Source organism: Leucoraja erinacea, chromosome 18 (genome assembly GCF_028641065.1).
Source record: "Leucoraja erinacea ecotype New England chromosome 18, Leri_hhj_1, whole genome shotgun sequence".
In the NCBI taxonomy this organism is placed as follows: Eukaryota; Metazoa; Chordata; class Chondrichthyes; order Rajiformes; family Rajidae; genus Leucoraja; species Leucoraja erinaceus.
In genome coordinates, this window is record NC_073394.1 from 24,908,564 (window position 1) to 24,927,525 (window position 18,962).

At 40.5% G+C, this 18,962-nt stretch overlaps 1 protein-coding gene across 2 annotated transcripts in view; it reads right to left on the bottom strand.

The window, feature by feature from the left end:
• Positions 1-2,209: 2,209 nt before the first annotated feature.
• LOC129705823 (nucleosome assembly protein 1-like 4) overlaps positions 2,210-18,962 on the bottom strand; it is an 80,503-nt gene continuing 63,750 nt past the window's right edge. Inside the window, exons 13-15 of one of the 2 annotated variants that reach the window (XM_055649654.1) lie at positions 17,339-17,374; positions 15,535-15,591; positions 2,210-3,162 (exon numbers count right to left, since the gene is read on the bottom strand). In XM_055649654.1, coding sequence (XP_055505629.1) covers positions 3,124-3,162; positions 15,535-15,591; positions 17,339-17,374 — 132 coding nt within the window. In that variant the 3' untranslated portion in view covers positions 2,210-3,123. Of the gene's footprint in view, positions 3,163-10,687; positions 10,728-15,534; positions 15,592-17,338; positions 17,375-18,962 lie in introns of those variants that run through there. The other variant, XM_055649655.1, reaches the window with a different exon arrangement.

The following is an 18,962-nucleotide window of genomic DNA, read 5'->3' on the forward strand; positions in this document are numbered from 1 at the left end:
GTAGCCTTTTCAACATACAGGTGCACAACCTTTTATCCGAAGTTCCAAATAACGAAAAGCTCCGAGTAGCGACATTTTTTCGGTCCTTGAAGACTTTCACCGAGGGTGGCCCGCAGAGGTGACAGCGGAACCTCCGGTCGGTCCTCGAAGAAAGGGGAACTAAATCCCCATTCATAAAAGAGAAGGTGAGGGTATATTGCGCAGGAGGGTTAATAATTGACAATATGCTGCTGCCTGCCCGTCGAGTTAAAAATGTCCCCACGGTAGACTCACGATACACAGTGTATCGTGAGTCTTGCGTGGGAGCTTTTTAACTCAGCGGGCAGGTAGCAGCAGATTGTCACTCCCTTCAGTTTCACCCCACCTACACCCCTCTGCTCCCCGGCCATGTGTGTGACCCCTTCCCTCCCCTCTCCAGCTCCCCGCCCATTGCACCGGCGCGGGGGCTTTGCACTGTCTTTACGTCGGAGCCAGTGCCAGTCAACGGAGACGTCAGGACCAACGGGACACCGGCCCCCAGGCCCACTGCAAGCACGGAGATCCCAGAGACCCACAGCCAGCAGCAGCCCAGCCCCGCTCCAACTACAGAGGAACACGCTCTCCGTAGGGACAGAAGCCGATGGTGTGCAAAGTACGTCTTGGTCTTGGGGTTGCGGATGAGGGGGCGCAGCTCGGGCTGTGACGTCTCCGGCCACCCCCTGTACAGGAGCTGAGACTGGGAACTGTGGGGTTGTTTGCAGTTGCAGAGGGAGGGGGTAAGGGCGGTACAGTTCCCAGTCTCAGCTCCATTCCAGGGGGGTGACCGGAGACGTCAGGACCAACGGGACACCGACTGCAAGCACGGAGATCCCAGAGACTCACAGCCAGCAGCAACTCTAGCCCAGCCCCGCTCCAACTCCAGAGGAACCCGGGTTGCGGATGAGGGGGCGCAGCTCGGGCTGTGGGCGAACTGCCACTTGTCGCCGTAGCGGCCCATCGGGGAGCGGATTCCTCTGGAGTTGGAGGGACAGGGAGACACAGCGGCTTTTGAGAATGGTGGGCAATCACTTCCAAAGTTCTGCCCACACAGTCAGTACACCTCTCCTACACTTGTCTCCCGCACTAAGATCATCTCGCAGAGAATGATCCCAGTCTAACCCTCCCTATTCTCTCCTATTCTGCAAGAAAAAACTACATTGAAGACTCAAACTCGCGATTGAGTAACTGCTGGGATCGAGGCGCAAACTCGCGACCTTGCGGATATGAGCCGAGCACTCTACCACTGAGCCAGCCGTTAAAATCTACGCTAAAAATCTTCCATTCCGAAAGCCGAAAAATTCTGAATTACGAAAAGTGTCTGGTCCCAAGGCTTTCGGATAAAAGGTTGTGCACCTGTATATAGAACAGCACCTCTTAAATGTACTAAATGTATCTGAGCATTCCCTCTGGGATCTTAATTCAAACTATAGGCATATCAACCAGCAATTTTTACTCGGTTCTCATAAACTAAGTATTCTGTGCAAAGGATGCAACATAAACAGAGTCATTGAATCATCTAACAGGGCAATTGGAGCTGTTTGGTGAATTGAGCTCTATGCTTTTATACTGGTCACTCAATTGGTGCTTACAATGCAATTCCAAGTGTTGACGGATTCAATGCTTAAACTAGACATTATACAAATAGAGAACATAGCATGAACTCTTTGGCAAGATGAATAGTAGTCTGGGTTGGGGTAATCTGTGCAGCTGAACAATAAGGAGAAACAGCAGCTTCCACCACATTTAGTATCTCAGTGCTTCGTGATCACATCAGCCGACTTGATCAGTCCAGGTATGGTTCTCGCTAGTAGTGAGCTGTGGGCTATTTGTTGCTCTGTGAACAGCAGCAGACAGGAATCGAGGCCAGTTTCCTGGTGGATGGTGGGGTGAGGGAAAGAGGGTGGTAAATGCTCAGACTAGAGAACCAAGAGCACTATAGCAAATTATCACAATACTGGGGCATGTTAAAGGAGGTATATTTCTTAGAAAAATGCGTTTTCACACTTTTGTGGACAGCAGTCAGATCTACAAAAGACTAAGAGAAAGCCTTTTTTTTAATTAAAAATATCGCTAACTCCTGGTAAGCACATCTTGACAAACATTAACAGTCCAAATTGTATTTAAAATATCTACTGGAACAGTTTTCCCTTATATTCAATGTGTTGTGAATAAAGATAATACAGAACCAACGTTTTGTTTAATGTTGCACAACTTTATTAGAATACTCTGGCTATTCTGTACAAATTGAAAACAGCATATTAAGGTACATTACAACTGTGTAGAACAAGGTAAGGCTGGAGCACTCTATGCCTGGACATAGTGTTGTGCGCTGAACACAAAAATAAAAATAGATCTGTGTTAAAGATTTTACTTCCACAGTAAAAGTGACGATGATTCTCACAACATCCTAATATGCATCTTTTCTGGAGATGAAGTGAATGTAACTGGAACAGGAAATTGGATCTTTTTTCCCCACATGCTGGTTAGTAACTTCTGTATAACAGTAATAAATAAGTCTGTGACAACAACACTTCAGCGCAGCCACCATGTATATATATTTTGTTTACCATCACCATTTTGGTCTAAAACAGCAATGGTGATTCTAGCAGAGTTGGATTGGGTAGGAAATCAAGCTTTCTTTAAATGTTTTTAAATATAAATATTAATGGATAGGAAATGCTAAAACTCTGTAGCTGCTCACAAATATTGGGCAGCACAGGAAAGATGCACTTCAGAAGTCCATGAAAATCACCACCGACTGACTCAGCAATGCTGCCCTAGTTGCAAGTGACAAGCGTGTAACACCCATTACATTTCAAAATACCAGTGTTCATTGGAGCTGCAGAGTGCATGCTTGCTTTACCTTACAGTCGTGAACCCTTCAGCATTTTTGAAGTAGAATTTTGTATTTTTTCACTGTAAAAGTAAGCCAAAAGTAGGAAAAAGAAAATTGAAGTTAAAGAGCAACCCATGCATTTTAAAATAGTGTTTAGCTTACAAGATTGTGCTGCAGTAAGGAGGGGTTGCCTCAACTGCACAAGAGTATTTTAGATACTACACATGGCATCAGTGTCTAGGCAGTGGCGTTTCCTCGGTACCACACTCCTATTGCTGCTTGCATTCTGCAGGCTGGTTGGATTCTTTCTGGAAAAGAGAGGGAAAATAAAAACGTTATCAATGATACTTATTACAGGTATACTGTCTGCAGCCCTGGCATGCATTTCCATCTGATGGCTGGACAGTAAGAATATCACAAATTGAGGAACATTTAAAATAGAAGCAGCGTAGATAATACAAGTTATTTAGACATTGTATCAATGACATTTTAGGAAGACATGTAGAGTAGAGACGAGAGCAAAATAAGTTACTGGAGCTCCTATTTTAAAACAGTTAAGTGAATAAGAAACTGAACTTTTAAAGTATGATTATTGACAATGGAATGACCCAATAATTTCAGATCTGGTGGAGAAATGCAAGCTCAAGTCCCACTTATTTTGTTGTTCAAATTCAAAGATGACTTGCCTGTTAAGGCTTTCACCATCTTTGGCACAATAGCATCTCTCACATTGTAAGAAAGTCACCGCTGACAAAGTTTTGTACTTGATCCCTTCTGCCCCATGCTCTGTTCTCTATTGAGATCCAGGATCTAGAGTGCTTGTCTAAAATGACTTTTTTAAAATCAAAACCATGAAAGAGAATTTGTCCAGGAGGAACTCTAGTATTTACTCACAATTAAAGAATGACTGTAATAATTACTTACAATGACACAAAGCCATCATATAGCCATCCCATTATCTTTCCCCTTGTCCCTTGCACCCCAACCAGATATGCCCAGTAACTCCACTCATCGTTATCCTATACCAAGGGCCAATTTACAGTAGACAATTAACCTGCCCGAGCATCTTTGGGATGTGTGTGGGAATAAGAACACCTGGAGGAAACCCATGCAAATACAGAGAACATGCAAACTCTGCAGTCAACACTCAAACACAGGCCGAAAGTTGAGGCAGCAGCATTAACTGTTGCACCACCATGCGCCACCTCTTTAATATGGCAGAAGCCATACCAAATGAATACCCAATACATTACAATCCCAGCCAGCGGATATACTATTCTCTACCTTGAACAAATGTAAACAGTGAATTTATAACAAACATAAGCAGAAGTTCAATATAACATGTACATGAAAAACAGAAAATGCTGGAAATTCAGGTCAGGCAGCCTCTGCAGAGAGATAAGGATTTAAGAGTTAAATTGATGATCTTACATCAAAATTTACATTTAAGTACAGTTAAATAGTTAGAGATAAGCAAGAACATATCAATAAAGGATAGTGAATGGGTATTTTAAATTGATATTAAAGGACTGGATGCACAGCTAAGTCGGCAAAGACAAAGCTGATAGTAAATTAAAATAAAGTAGGATATAGAAAATGTGTGCATGTTAATGATAAGTGTAAGACAGGTAGAGGAAAAAAAACAGGTATTGTAGTGGAAGACAAAAGATTGCAGATGCTGGAGTCTGGAATAAAACTAGTGGAATTGGAATTAGATTGGAACAGACTGGTTCAGCATGAGATAATAGACAGTGACAGGATATCAAGTGGAAGTAGGTGAGGAAAATAGGGCGAGACAAGATTTTGTAAAGAGGGTTGGGATGCATGGAATTCAAGTTGTAAGCATAGAAAAAAAGGAAAGCTATATTTTGTGTTTGATCAGATAGCGAAACCAAGCATATAATCCTTGAGATAAAGGATGCAAAAAATATGATCAAGTTATAACAGAGGTTATAACAGTTATGCAGAGGTTATGAAGACAGATTAAGTAGCATCTTTGGTAAGAGTTTAAGAAATGGGATCAGAAGTAAATAATGAATATGTAAGAAAGAACTGGAGATGCTGGTTTAAATCAATGGTAGACACAAAATGCTGGAGTAACAGCGGATGAAGCAGCATCTCTGGAGAGAAAGAATGGGCGACGTTTAGGGTCGAGACCCTTCAGCATATAATCCTCAAACATTTTTGCCACCTCCAACTGGATCCCACTGCTGGTCACATCTTCCCATCTCCACCCCTTTCTGCTTTCCACAGAGACCGTACCCTCAGAAACTCCCTGGTCAACTCTTCCCTTTCCACCCAAACCACCCCCCACCAGGTACATTCCCCTGCAACCGCAGGAGATGCAACACCTGCCCCTTTGCTTCCTCCCTCGACTTCATCCAAGGACCCAAACAGTCTTTCCAGGTGAGGCAGAGGTTCACTTGCACCTCCTCCAACCTGGTGTCAACTTTCTACATCGGCGAGACCCAAGGACAGGCTTGGCGTTGTTTTACTGAACACCTCCACTCAGTCTGGGGTGACAGAGGAACTGAAGGAAATCCACATTAGGCAGGAAATGGTGTTGGATGGGATGGATTGACAGGGTACTTAAGGAAGTGGCTCTAGAAATCGTGGATGCATTGGTGATAATTTTCCAATGTTCCATAGACTCAGGATCAGTTCCTGTGGATTGGAGGGTAGCTACTGTATCCCACTTTTTAAGAAAGGCAGGAGAGAGAAAACGGAGAATTATAGACCAGGGGAAAACGGAATTAGCCTGACATCATTGGTGGGGAAGATGCTGGGTGTCAATTATAAAAGATGAGATAGCCGCACATTTGGATAGCAGTAACAGGATCGGTCCGAGTCAGCATGGATTTACGAAGGGGAAATCATGCTTGACTAATCTTCTGGAATTTTTTGAAGATGTAACTAGGAAAATGGACAAGGGAGAGCCAGTGGATGTAGTGTACCTGGACTTTCAGAAAGCATTTGATAAGGTCCCACATAGGAGATTAGTGGGAAAAATTAGGGCACATGGTATTGGGGGTAGAGTGCTGACATGGACAGAGAAGTGGTTGGCAGACAGGAAACAATGAGTAGGGATTTACGGGTCCCTTTCAGAATGGCAGGCAGTGACTAGTGGGGTACCACAAGGCTCGGTGCTGGGACCGCAGTTATTTACAATATACATCAATGATTTGGATGAAGGGATTCAAAGTAACATTAGCAAATTTGCAGATGACACAAAGCTAGGTGGCAGTGTGAACTGTGAGGAGGATGCTATGACAATGCAGGGTGACTTGGACAGGTTGGGGGAGTGGGCAGATGCATGGCAGATGAAGTTTAATGCGGATAAATGTGAGGTTATCCACTTTGGTAGCAAAAACAGGAAGGCAGATTACTATCTAAATGGCGTCAAATGACGTACAACGGGATCTGGGGGTCCTTGTACATCAGTCTATGAAAGTAAGCATGCAGGTACAGCAGGCAGTGAAGAAAGCGAATGGCATGTTGGCCTTTATAACAAGAGGAATCAAATATAGGAGCAAAGACGTCCTTCTCTAGTTGTACAGAGTCCTAGTGAGACAACACCTGGAGTATTGTGTGCAGTTTTGGTCTCCTAATTTGAGGAAGGACATTCTTGCTATTGAGGGAGTGCAGCGTAGGTTTACAAGGTTAATTCCCAGGATGGCGGGACTGTTATATGCTGAGAGAATGGAGCAGCTGGGCTTGTACACTCTGTGGAGTTTAGAAGGGTGAGAGGGTATCTCATTGAAACATATAAGATTGTTAAGGGCTTGGACACGCTAGAGGCAGGAAACATGTTCCCGATGTTGGGGGAGTCCAGAACCAATACCACAGTTTAAGAATAAGGAGTAAGCCATTTAGAACAGAGACGAGGAAACACTTTTTCTCACAGAGAGTGGTGAGTCTGTGGAATTCTCAGCCTCAGAGGGTGGTGGAGGCAGGTTCTCTGGATGCTTTCAAGAGAGAGCTAGACAGGGCTCTTAAAAATAGCGGAGTCAGGGGATATGGGGAGCAGGAACGGGGTACTGATTGGGGATGATCAGCCATGATCACATTGAATGGCGGTGCTGGCTCGAAGGGCCAAATGGCCTACTCCTGCACCTATTGTCTATTGTCTTAACCTACCTGATCTCCTGGTGGCTCAGTACTTCAACTTCCCCTCCCATTCCCAATCTGACCTTTCTGCCCTGGGCCTCCTCCATTGTCAGAGTGAGGCACAGCGCAAATTGGAGGAACAGCACCTCATATTTCGCTTGGTTAGTTTATTGACTACTCTAACTTCAGATAGCCCTTGCTTTCTCTCTCCATCCCCTTCTCAGTTCTCCCACTAGTCTTACTGTCTCTCACAACATTCTATTTTTGTCCCTCCCCTGACATCAGTCCGAAGAAGGGTCTCGACCCGAAACGTCACCCATTCCTTCTCTCCAGAGATGCGGTCTCACCTGCTGAGTTACTCCAGCATTGTGTCTAGACAATGAATATGCTCCTTTCAACAAGATCATGGCAAACTAATCTTGGCCACCACTCAATCCCCATTACCTGGGAATTATCTGAAGTTGGGAATTACATGGAATGATAACGTTCCGAGGAAATGGCTCACCTCAATCTTCAATGGGACTCTTAATCCTGAGACTATGGCCCCAGTTCTAAATTCACCCACCAAGGCTAATATCTTTACACAACCCACGTGTCCCTCCCACCAGAATTTTGTACATTCACTAAGAACACTCCTCAACTCAAAAATTCCAGACTATGGGCCTAAATTGCTCAGGCTTCCTCAAAATCCGTTCATCACAAAACCCAGTAAATCGTAAACTCATATGTCATGGGAGCAGAATTAGGCCATTTGTCCCATCGAGTCTACTTTGCCATTCAATCATGGCTGATCTGTCTTTCCTTTTCAACCACATTCTCCTGCCTTCCCCTCATAACCTTTGACAACCTTGCGAATTGAGAACCTGTCAATCTACGCTTTAAAAATGGCCTCCACAGCAGTCTGTGGCAATGAATTCCAAAAATCTACCACCCTCTGACTAAAGAATTTCCTCCTTTATCTCCTTTCTAAAGGTGTTCCTTGTATATTGAGGCTGTGCCCTTTGGTCCTAGACTCTACCATTAGTGGAAACATCCTCTCCATATCCCTCTATCAAGGTATTTCACTATTTGGTAAGTTTCAATTAATCTAAACTGAATACAGGCCCAGAGCAGTCAAGGGCTCATCAAAAGTTAACCCAATCATCCACTGGATCATTCTTGTAAACTTCCTCTGGACCCTCTCCAAAGCCATCCTCAGATATGGGGCCTAATTTTTTGTACACTGTCCAAATACAATCATAGCATTGCAATTGAGAACTCGCTTAAGTTCCGCACAATTTTAACAAGCATATGCAATCTTTGTACTCCAATTTTTTTGCCATAAAGGTCATTATTGTGTCTCCCTAATTACTCTGGTAAGAGGGTACCCAGATCTCTCTCAAAGATATATCCGAGATACTGGAGTAACTCTGCATGGTCAGGCAGCATTTCTGGAAAAAAGGAATAGATGACGTTTTGGGTCGGAACCCTTCTTCAAACTGGAGAAGGGACCATGTTGATGGATCTGTCCTGCTTGTACTCACTATCCCACCAGTCGCAATTTATCCTGTCTGGTCACACACCACACCAGCTGCTTTCTCAGTTGGCTTCCTAGCATTTCCCAAGCATCCCATTGACACCCAACTCTTTAAAATGTGACATATCAGGATGCATGAAAATATTAGAGTCGACAATTGAAGACTCCTTCTCTTCCCCACCCCAAATGCCAGGTCCCAATTAATTTCGGGACAAGGGACCCAGAGATGAGACATTCAGAGACAACAGACCTGGTCTCATCTACCAATTCCAGGTCCAAGTGTCAGGTATTATAAGCATAGGTCTGAGGGTAAAACTGATAGCACCCATTATAGCATTTGCATCTAAAAACGTGTAGGTATTTGAGTTACACAGCTACCCAAAACATCACAGACCCAATTCCTCCACTGATGCTGCCTGACCCATTTTCATCCAACACTTTTGTGTTTTAATCAAGATTACAAATTCAATCTCACTGAAGGACAAAACGTAATAATAATCTAATTCATCCAGCATTTAAATTGCCGTGTGCTACTAGGACTTGGAAATGATTGGAAAATGCCATCACCCTGCCGAACAATAAAAGCTACAATAAATCCCGCATTGGATTCTAAATTGTTGTTCACAAATGATGAAAATTATGCCATTGGATCAACCTTATCAACAGCAGACCAATCAAAAGATTTCAACTGATATAACATTTGAGTATAAAAGATTAAAAACACGTGGTTGAATCGTCATAAAGTTTAGACATTGGCTGAGGAAAAACTGTACAGGGTAGTGTTGCAAAACCTACCACTTAAGGCACAATTTCGTATTTTACAATGTTAAGTTGAGAACCCGTTTAAATAATGTTGCTTACATTCAGAAAAATTAGAGCTGTTCTAGAAAAACCTAACTGACAAGCCAATGTATTTCATGGAATCTTGCTAATCTTAGTGAGTTTAACCTGTAACCTAACATGCTAGTGTGTCATGGAAAATCAGGCAGTGATGAGACATCAGATAAAGCAAAGGCTGAAAATCCACCTTTCTAGCATCTGCAGTCTGGTAAAATTGGATCAATCATCCCTATTGGCCAAAATGCAAAGATCACCCACCATCATCCACAGGCATGCCCCATTTCATCAACAACACAACTGAATATAAGGGGATGAAGAGTGTTATATATAGCCAAATGGTTGTCAGTTTCTTTGCCTCTACTTCCTTAGAAGTTTGAGAAGATTTGGTACGGCAACAAATACTCTCAAACTTTCACAGTAAAGAGCATATTGACTGGTTGCATCATGGTCTGGTTTGGCAACTCAAATGCCCAAGAACAACGATTGCAAAAAGTGGTGAGCTCTATCTAGTCCATCACAGGTACTGACCTCCCAACCATCGAAGGGATCTACAATAGTCGCGGTCTCAAAAAAGGCAGCTAGCATCAACAGAGACCCACAGCACCCTAACCACACTCACATTTCACTCCTGCCATAGAAAGGTGGTATAGGGGCCTGAAAACTAACGTACAGATTTAGGAGCAGCTTCATCCCTACAACAATTAGACGATAGAACATTCTGACATAAAACAACTTCCAAATAAGGTCCGAACTGTATAGACTTGGGAACATTGTTTTTGTCTTTTGCACTATTAATGTTTTTTATTCTTTTCTTTTTATCTTTCACCTATCCATTCATTCACCCATTTAATTATCTATAATTAATATTATATATATATTGCACATATCTATTATATGTGTAACAAAGACAGAGATGTTCTGTAAAGATTATATGTACCTCAGGTCTTCACACTGGATCAAGCTGAATTTTAAATATTTTTGTTTTAGAAAGGCTATTCAAGAACATTTGAATAACCATCATTTATAATTGTGGCCTTCCTCTAATTAAATTTAAGCATTTAAACATAAAATATTAAACTACATATCATGTAAAAAAAATAACATCCTCATAAGTTAAAACTAATACTTTTTGAAATTATTTAAACTTTTAATATGAAATGGGTAGCTTCCACAAAACAGACTGGAAATGAAATATGATACAGCAGCAGTGCTAACTCAAAGTTGACTTAAATTACTGTAAAGACAAACATTGAAAAACTAAAAAAAATCCAAAATGGTTCAGCCATAAAACGAGTTCAATTGCAACTAAAGATACAGAGCAAAAGTTAAGCAAAAAGTGATCAGAGAAATAAGGCAGAAAATTCCCTTACCTAGAAACGTACAATTGTTTTACTGAGATATGAATTATACCTAAGCAGGGGAAAATTCAGAACAAAATAGGTCAATATCAATGTCACTGAAATTGAATAATCAGGGCTAGGCATACTCTAATAAGTATCCAAACTTGCCAGATACTGATCTTAAATAGCATAGATATGTTGGGAGAATTAGCTATTACTGAGACTTGATCAGATTGGATACCAATATTAATATCTAGGTCTTCACAAATTGTTAGCATCACAAAGTAAATATTTCAGTGAATGACTCAATGTTTAGAGCGGAGACACATTTGTTAGTCCCCTACACTTAGACCTAAAAGTTAAAAATACATTCCAGTCTTTGTTTAAACAATCCAAACAGGTCAAATTCTTGAAAAAGCCCATGGGATTTACAAATTCAATTCAAAGAAGTGGATAGTGACCCAATGATGAGGTTCCTTATCTAATGTGATAAGAAAATGCACACAATTTTCTAAGGCCCCAATCACAAATTAGTGAGATTTTTTGGAAAATAATTTTGCGAATGAGCTATTTCTTCTCACAATACCACGTATAAATAAATTCACACATACATATTGATATTTTGTGCAATACTCATGTGTATCGGCAATCAGAAAATTACTCTAGTTCAAAAACGTATTTAGCACTAATGTAAATTGTGTTTACAACATTGAGGATAATTCAAATTGTTACTCAAGGGTAAATGTTAAATCTCATTTTTGTTGGTACAATTTTCAGTAAGGAAATAGCTATCTAACTCGCATACCAAACCAGGTGAAAGAATAATTCTGGGAGTACAGCTTGCACAACAGCAATGGTTCAGGAATATTCTACTCAGTAACTTGATTGCTAATTCAATGAAGCATTTAAGGCGGAAATGGAAGAGTAATTGTTCTGGCATTTTAATCATTTATATTATATATGAACTCAACCACATCAAGTATTACATTCTGATTAAGACAATTTTCATTCCAAAAAGCCCATCAACTATTCCAAAAAGCCCATCATCAGTTTTGCTCCAGTAAAAGGTGTTTAACATATTGCTAAATAATACTGTGTTCTGATCCTTCTCAGTTACAGGAGTGGAGCAGAAGGGTAAATAATAATAATGTAACAATGTTGTTTAAAAGGGAAGAATAAGCAAGGTAATTTAAAATGTATTAGTTTAACATCAATGGTCTGGTCGTTATGCAAAACCAGCATCATACTTTAAGATGATGCCAAATATGGAGTGCAATTTTGGGAACTGCAATTTGGAAAGGATATAAAGAGGGTATTCAAGATTTAAGAAAGAATGCGGTTTTGAGGGAATACAAATGCATAGATGTGACTTCTTGCAATGGTCTTTCTGGTTCTTTCATTCATTACTACTAATCTGGTCGTATGCTTACGGACAGTTTAGCCACTGGGAAACTAATTAGTCAATCTGAACTCATGATTTGACCACCTCCAATTCTATTTGCTCCAAGAACCTAATTGAAATTTTATTGGTGCAAAATGCAGTTTGCAAAAATTATCATGCAAATTGATCATAGGAAAATTAAAGTATGCAAAAGAACTGAACAAGGGTAAAAAGCAAACCACTTCGGAAGTCCTTCAGATTAATTTGAAAATTACTTAAGGACAAGCATTTAACTTTGTTCTCTTATTAGGAATTTAAAGTAATTGAAATTTTAAGTTAATCGTCTTATCTGGAGTATTATCCACTGTATTTTTATGTAATGAACAAGAGCGGTTTACAGCTACATCAAGCAATAATACAAATTTGAAGTCATCGGTTTAAAATGTTATGGATTGACTTTAGTTTTGTAAGAACCACATAGATTTGTGCTGAAACATCTGTCAAAGCTTAAAAGGATCAATAGAACTCAATTCCTTAATCATTCTGAACAACCGGAAACCTTATTGCAGTTACGGAAATTGAGGACCGCAGCAAGCATTGGGGAGGGGAAGCAACGGCTCTGCAAGGCTTTGTATTGTTAAGGTTCATTTATATGAAATTGAGGAAAGACTAATTGCTTCAGAAATTCAAGGCAACAAATCTAAATATCAAAGGATTAATATTATAAAGGATAATAATTTACCTCATATTACTGGATGTTGCTATTTGCTTGTTTGGCCACTTTCCCCCCCAGAACTATACGTACTACACCAATACATCAGAACAAGCCAGCACAAAAACAACACAAAAATTAAAAAGCTGTAAACTTATGATTTGATAATGAATTCTGATATCTTACTAAAATCAACATCAAATTGATTTCAAACACAAGCTGATGTTTATGTTTGCATTCACTGGAGAAACACTCCAATAGTTTTGCAGAAACAAGAAGAAAATCCTCATTTAAGGTAATGTGACATTTACAGCACTGGAATTACAAAACCCAGAAACTCAAAAAAAAATCCTATTTGCAAATTTTGAAATTAGTGTGATTTGCAAAATTATTTAAGAAATTAACCAAAACCTTTTAAAAGTCGAATATTTGGGTTATTTACTAGCGCCTAGCTTATACCCAACTTCAGTCCAATGCTATGGAATCTTTAATGCTCGGGGTAATTAAGTAAGCACTGAATAAATGGTCGCAAACTGTTGATTTGACCCCTAATGCCTTAGAATGATGACCAGCAGAAGAAGTGAAACAAAGATTTCTAGGTAAATAAGGTTAAGATCTTTTTAGTTAGATCGCACATGAATTCATATATTTCATGAAAACTAGATAAACCAAAGATTAATTGACTAAATCTGTGTTTGTTTTATAGGGAACCCCCTTTCATTCTGTCTGGTTGTTGAATATTGTCATTAAGTTTCAAGAACCTGGAACCAGAGGCTGCTACGTTTAGGCTCAACATGACAACATCAAATAGCATCCAACTTTCTCAGACACCAATTTAATGATGGACTAAAGAGGTGATACCTATTGGGGGTACACAAAAATGCTGGAGAAACTCAGCGGGTGCAGCAGCATCTATGGAGCGAAGGAAATAGGCAACATTTTGGGCCAAAACCCTTCTTCAGACTGATGGGGGGGGGGGAGAAGAAAGGAAAAATGAGAAGGAGGAGCCCGAGGGATGGGAGGAGACAGCAAGGGCTAACAAAATTGGGAGAATTCAATGTTCATGCCCACAGGATGCAGACTCCCCAAGCGGAATACGAGGTGCTGTTCCTCCAATTTCCGGTGTTGCTCGCTCTGGCCATGGAGGAGAACCAGGACAGAGAGATCGGATACTGAATGGGAGGGGGAGCTAAAGTGCTGAGCCACCGGGAGGGTCAGGTTGGTTAATGCGGACCGAGCGGAGGTGTTCGGCGAAACAATCGCCCAGCCTCAGCTTGGTCTCAACCGATGTAGATCAGCTGACATCTAGAGCAGCGGATGCAATAGATGAGGTTGGAGGAGATGCAGGTAAACCTCTGTCGCACCTGGAACGACTGCTTGGGTCCTTGAGTGGAGTCGAGGGGGGAGGTAAAGAGACAAGTGTTGCATCTCTTGCGGTTGCAACGGAAAGTGCCCGGTGAGGGGGTGGTACGAGAGGGAAGGGAAGAATTGACAAGGGAGTTACGGAGGGAGCAGTCTTTGCGAAAGGCAGACATGGGGGGAGATGGGAAGATGTGGCGAGTGGTTGGAGGTGGCGAAACTGACGGAGGATTACTTGGTGTATGTGACGGCTGGTGGGGTGAAAGGTGAGGACTAGGGGGACTCTGCCCTTGTTGCGAGTGCGGGGATGGGGAGAGAGAGCAGTGTCACAGGGTATGGAAGAGACCCTGATGCGAGCCTCATCTATGGTGGAGGAGGGGAACCCCCGTTCCCTGAAGAATGAGGACATTTCAGATGCCCTGGTGTGGAACGCCATCCTGAGAGCAGATGCGGCGTAGACTGAGGAATTGGGAGTAGGGGATGGAGTCCTTACAGGAAGCAGGGTGGGAAGAAGTGTAGTCCAGATAGCTGTGGGAGTCAGTAGATTTATCGTGGATGTCGGTCAGAAGTCTATCACCTGCGATGGAGATAGTGAAGTCAAGGAATGGTAGGGAAGTGTCCGAAATAGTCCAGGTGTATTTGAGTGCCGGATGGAAGTTAGTGGTGAAGTGGATGAAGTCAGTCAGTTGTGTGTGGGTGCAGGAGGTGGCACTATAAATAGGTGATACCTATTAATGTATTAATGGCAATTCGTCAGTTATACAGCACGGAAACATGCTTTTCAGCCCAATTTTCCCATGCCGACAATGATGCAGCATCTACGCTGGTCCCACTGCCCGTATTTGGTCCATATCTGCCAAACCTTTCTATCCATGAACCTGTCTAATTACCTTTAAAAATGTTGTTACAGTACCCGTCTCAACTACTTCCTCTGGAAGCTCGTTCTATATACCCACCACCCTCTGTATGAAAAAGTTGCCCGCAGGTCTAATCTTTCCATTTCACCTTAAACCTATGTCATCTAGATCTTGATTCTCCTACTTTGGATAAAAGACTCCTGCTAATTCTATCTTAAACACCCGATCTGAAACAAAATAATTAGAAATGATTCACAAAACTGCACATATGAACATTGCACTTTTGAGCACCTCTGAAATTCATTAGTGTGAAGAAAATCATGAATCAATGGCAGAAATTTAAATATTTTGAATTGTAGGAACATATACAAAGGAGAAAGTAGATAAAACTAACAAAGTATGCTAATAACAGGCAAAGGGTGAATTGAAATCCTTTAGCTGACTGACCTGCCAAGTACTACCAGCATTCTCGGTTTAGTTTCAGATTTTCAGAATCTGCAGATGTTTGCTATTGTTTCAATTAAAATTAAGATGGTTGCAGGTTAAATTTGAAGCTAATAAAACTCACTTTAGGATCAATCTCAGCATCATCATCTTCATCTCCTTCTTCCTCCTCGTCATCATCCTGTTGAAAATGTTTCAGATTATTAAAGTAGCCTAGGCATTAAACAGAATGTCACAAATTCATGTCAAATTGAAGTGGATGAAACAAATCCTTAAAGGATTATCATAGCACTGCAACAAAAGCCATTATAAATGTCTACTTTTTCCTCCTTCCTCTCCGCCCTTTAATGCACAGCTTTTTGGAATGATTGTAGCAGCATTATAAGTTTCTTCACCTCGATGAAAGGCAACTTGTCATTCCTCAAGGAAAATGTTCCTTATTTTCAGCAAGATTTTCCCACATTCCATTCTATGAAAGTCATTGCAATTTGTCAATATTTTCCAGTTTCAATGCATAAATTACAGGTAAATGTAATTATTTTTTCAAAGTAGTAATGAAATACCGAGCACACATTATCCCTGAAGAACCAATAGTTTTCATTTTCTGATGTATTCTTAAAACCAAATTCCACATATTATACCGAGTGCCATTCTCTTGCAATTACTTATTGCAGTCTCTCTCCTCCCCCTTCAAACAATTTAAAATAATCTACCCAGTTTTGTTTCTCCTGCAAATTTAACCATTATACTCAATCTACCAAGTTATTAATACAGATTATAAACTGAGGCTAAAACACATCTGTGTGGCACTCCACACACAAATGGCCTTATTTTCCCTTGGTTTTCTGGTAACCAATACACAATTGATGCTGATATACTAGCTTATTCTTTTGAGACCTAATAATGCGCCTCGCACAGCTGCTGCCTCAGTGCTAGAGACCCTAGTTCGATGTCGGGTGCTGTCTGTGTGGAATCTGCATGTTCTCCCTGTGACCACGCAAATTTCCTCTGGGTGCTTCAGTTTCTTCAGGCATCCCAAAAATGTAAGGGTTTATAGGTCAATTGGCCTCTATAAATTGCTCCTAGTATGTAAGGAGTGGATGAGAAAGTGGGATAACATAAAACTAGTGTGAACAAGTGATCGATTGTCGGTGTGGACTTGGTGGGCCGAAGGGCCTGTTTCCATGTTGTATCTTTCAATCAAATCTCATGCATGTCTCCCAATCAAATGCCTTCAAGTTCCTATATACTAAACCTGCTAGATCAGAATCTGGTTGATGTGAGCATGACATGTCTGGCATACATTTTGTGCATATTTGGCATGTGTATTAAAATAATCTTCAGATGTGGGTAGCTTTGACTGGCCAGATTACGGTTTGGATATAATATTATATCTCAGCAAATATCTACACTGGATCTCTCTTACCCAAATATCTGATGCCTTCCCAAGTAACACATTTGTTAAATGTTATTCTCCTTTCATACCACTGTTTAGAAGCTGCAACCATGTTCTGAAAATTTCGATGCCTTGCTATCATGTCCTTAATTTCACCAATGTCAGTAAAAACACACGAGATGACAGTTACACCAAATGCAAATGTGTAATGTGCCTGTCAGCACTGAACAGCTTGCATAGTGGCAGGAGAATTTGTCAGATCCAGTTACACTATCTTACAGGTAAAAAATCTATAATTTACATTGCTTCTCGTCAAATGAAGTTAACTTCATATAAGACCAATGCTTGTAAACAGAAGGCTTATGGAAACTTTGGTCCAGTTAATCTAATCCAAACTAATAAGATCAAGATAATTCTAATACTTATTCTTAAGAAGGCAAAATAAAGGGAGCCATAACTTTAAGATAAACTGAAGCTTAAAAATAAAAGATTGGTTGATATGCTAAAGAAATTAAAGTCACTGTATACTTACCTCCTCTTCACCTTCTTCTCCTTCCTCCACCTCATACTGAAAAATAAAAATTTCTCATGAAACCGAGGTTCATCAAAAAGGTCATGTGCTTTCAGAAGTATAATTTTGAAACTCTACAAACATTCTTCAATATAAATTCCAAAATATGTGACCTGTGCTTCCCATTTAATAAAGGTGCTTGTTAGGATCATCGATATGAAGAAATTAATTTATCTGCATGTTAAAACTGATGCTGGATAACTTGCTTCCAAAGAATTTAATTTGATAAACCAAAAGTGTATTCAAATAGAGGATGATTATATTCATATTCAACAAGCTAATGAAACCTATCCGTTGAACTAAAGGGCGGAATTGATGTGTGTGGCTGGCAGCCAGAGTTCTGTTGGTCCCAAACTAAATAAACTGGATTGATGAGATTAATAACATTATTAACAGCAATACAAAGGGTGTGAGATACCAATAACAACTCTTCAAGGCATAATATTCCATATAATACTATCATATTATTGAATTACTGGTGTAGAAAGTAACAATTTGATATCAAACTTAATATAAACAGCACACAAAAGAAAACCATTTAACTTGTGATATAGGTTGCATCAAACTCCAAAGCCCTTTAACAGAGAGCAGATACAGAACTATATTTTTCCTAAGCATCTAACAAATTTATAAGTTATATGTAAATAAAAATAACAGGGCTAAATTGAAAAAGACAAGGTAACATTTTCAATTGACATGCCATGGCCAAACATATCTCCGCTTACACTTGGATGAATTAGCTCCAATGAATCGGCTACCAAAGCTCTTCTGCTTCAGATTTGCCTTGTTCACATCTGCCACCATTCATTCCGGCTCTGCCTTACATAAGTATTAGTGTCACATGGGTATGTGTAGTGGCCATTTGGCTTAATTTTGTGTGTCATTAATTATGGCATTTGCCTTTAAATCTTGCCAACCTCTAATTGTGTGGGAGGGATTTATTACGTAGTCAGTGGCGTGTTTGCTGCTGGGATTCTTGCGCAGAAGTTTGATTTTTTATTTTTGGTTTTGGGGCTCAACATGGTAGGAAGGAATATCCTTCGACTATGTGAAGCTATGCTGAGACATGGGGAGTTTTCTAAAGTTTAAAAGCGATATGCTGGAGATTGGCAGAGAAGAAAGTTGGATGAATATCTTACTGTTTTTCTTCAACAATAAAGAAACTATTAATCAAAAGACTGTTATGAAGATTTATCTTTCGAAAAGCTCTGAAAGTCTCATGAAGAGCTCACCTGCGTAAAACAACATTCTCCTAATACCATGCTGTCTCCCGTGGCTAGAGAGATAACGGAGCGATCTCTTGAACGATATAATAATCCGCCACTATATTAGCAGAGCTGCCAAGTTTTGTCAGAGTATTTCAGTATTCTAGTACCTGAAAATCCGTATTTTGCTGAGGAAATCAGTATTTTTACGCGGTGCCATTTTGCTGAAAAAAAATTACTTTGCTACCAATTGACATGTCTTCTACGCACCTTGCTCGACAGTGCATTCATTGCCATCTCTTTATATACTTCTGTTTGAACGGCTTCTTCCTGCTTTTAGCACCAGATGATAACGTAGAAGCCATTTTGGAAGCATCCCT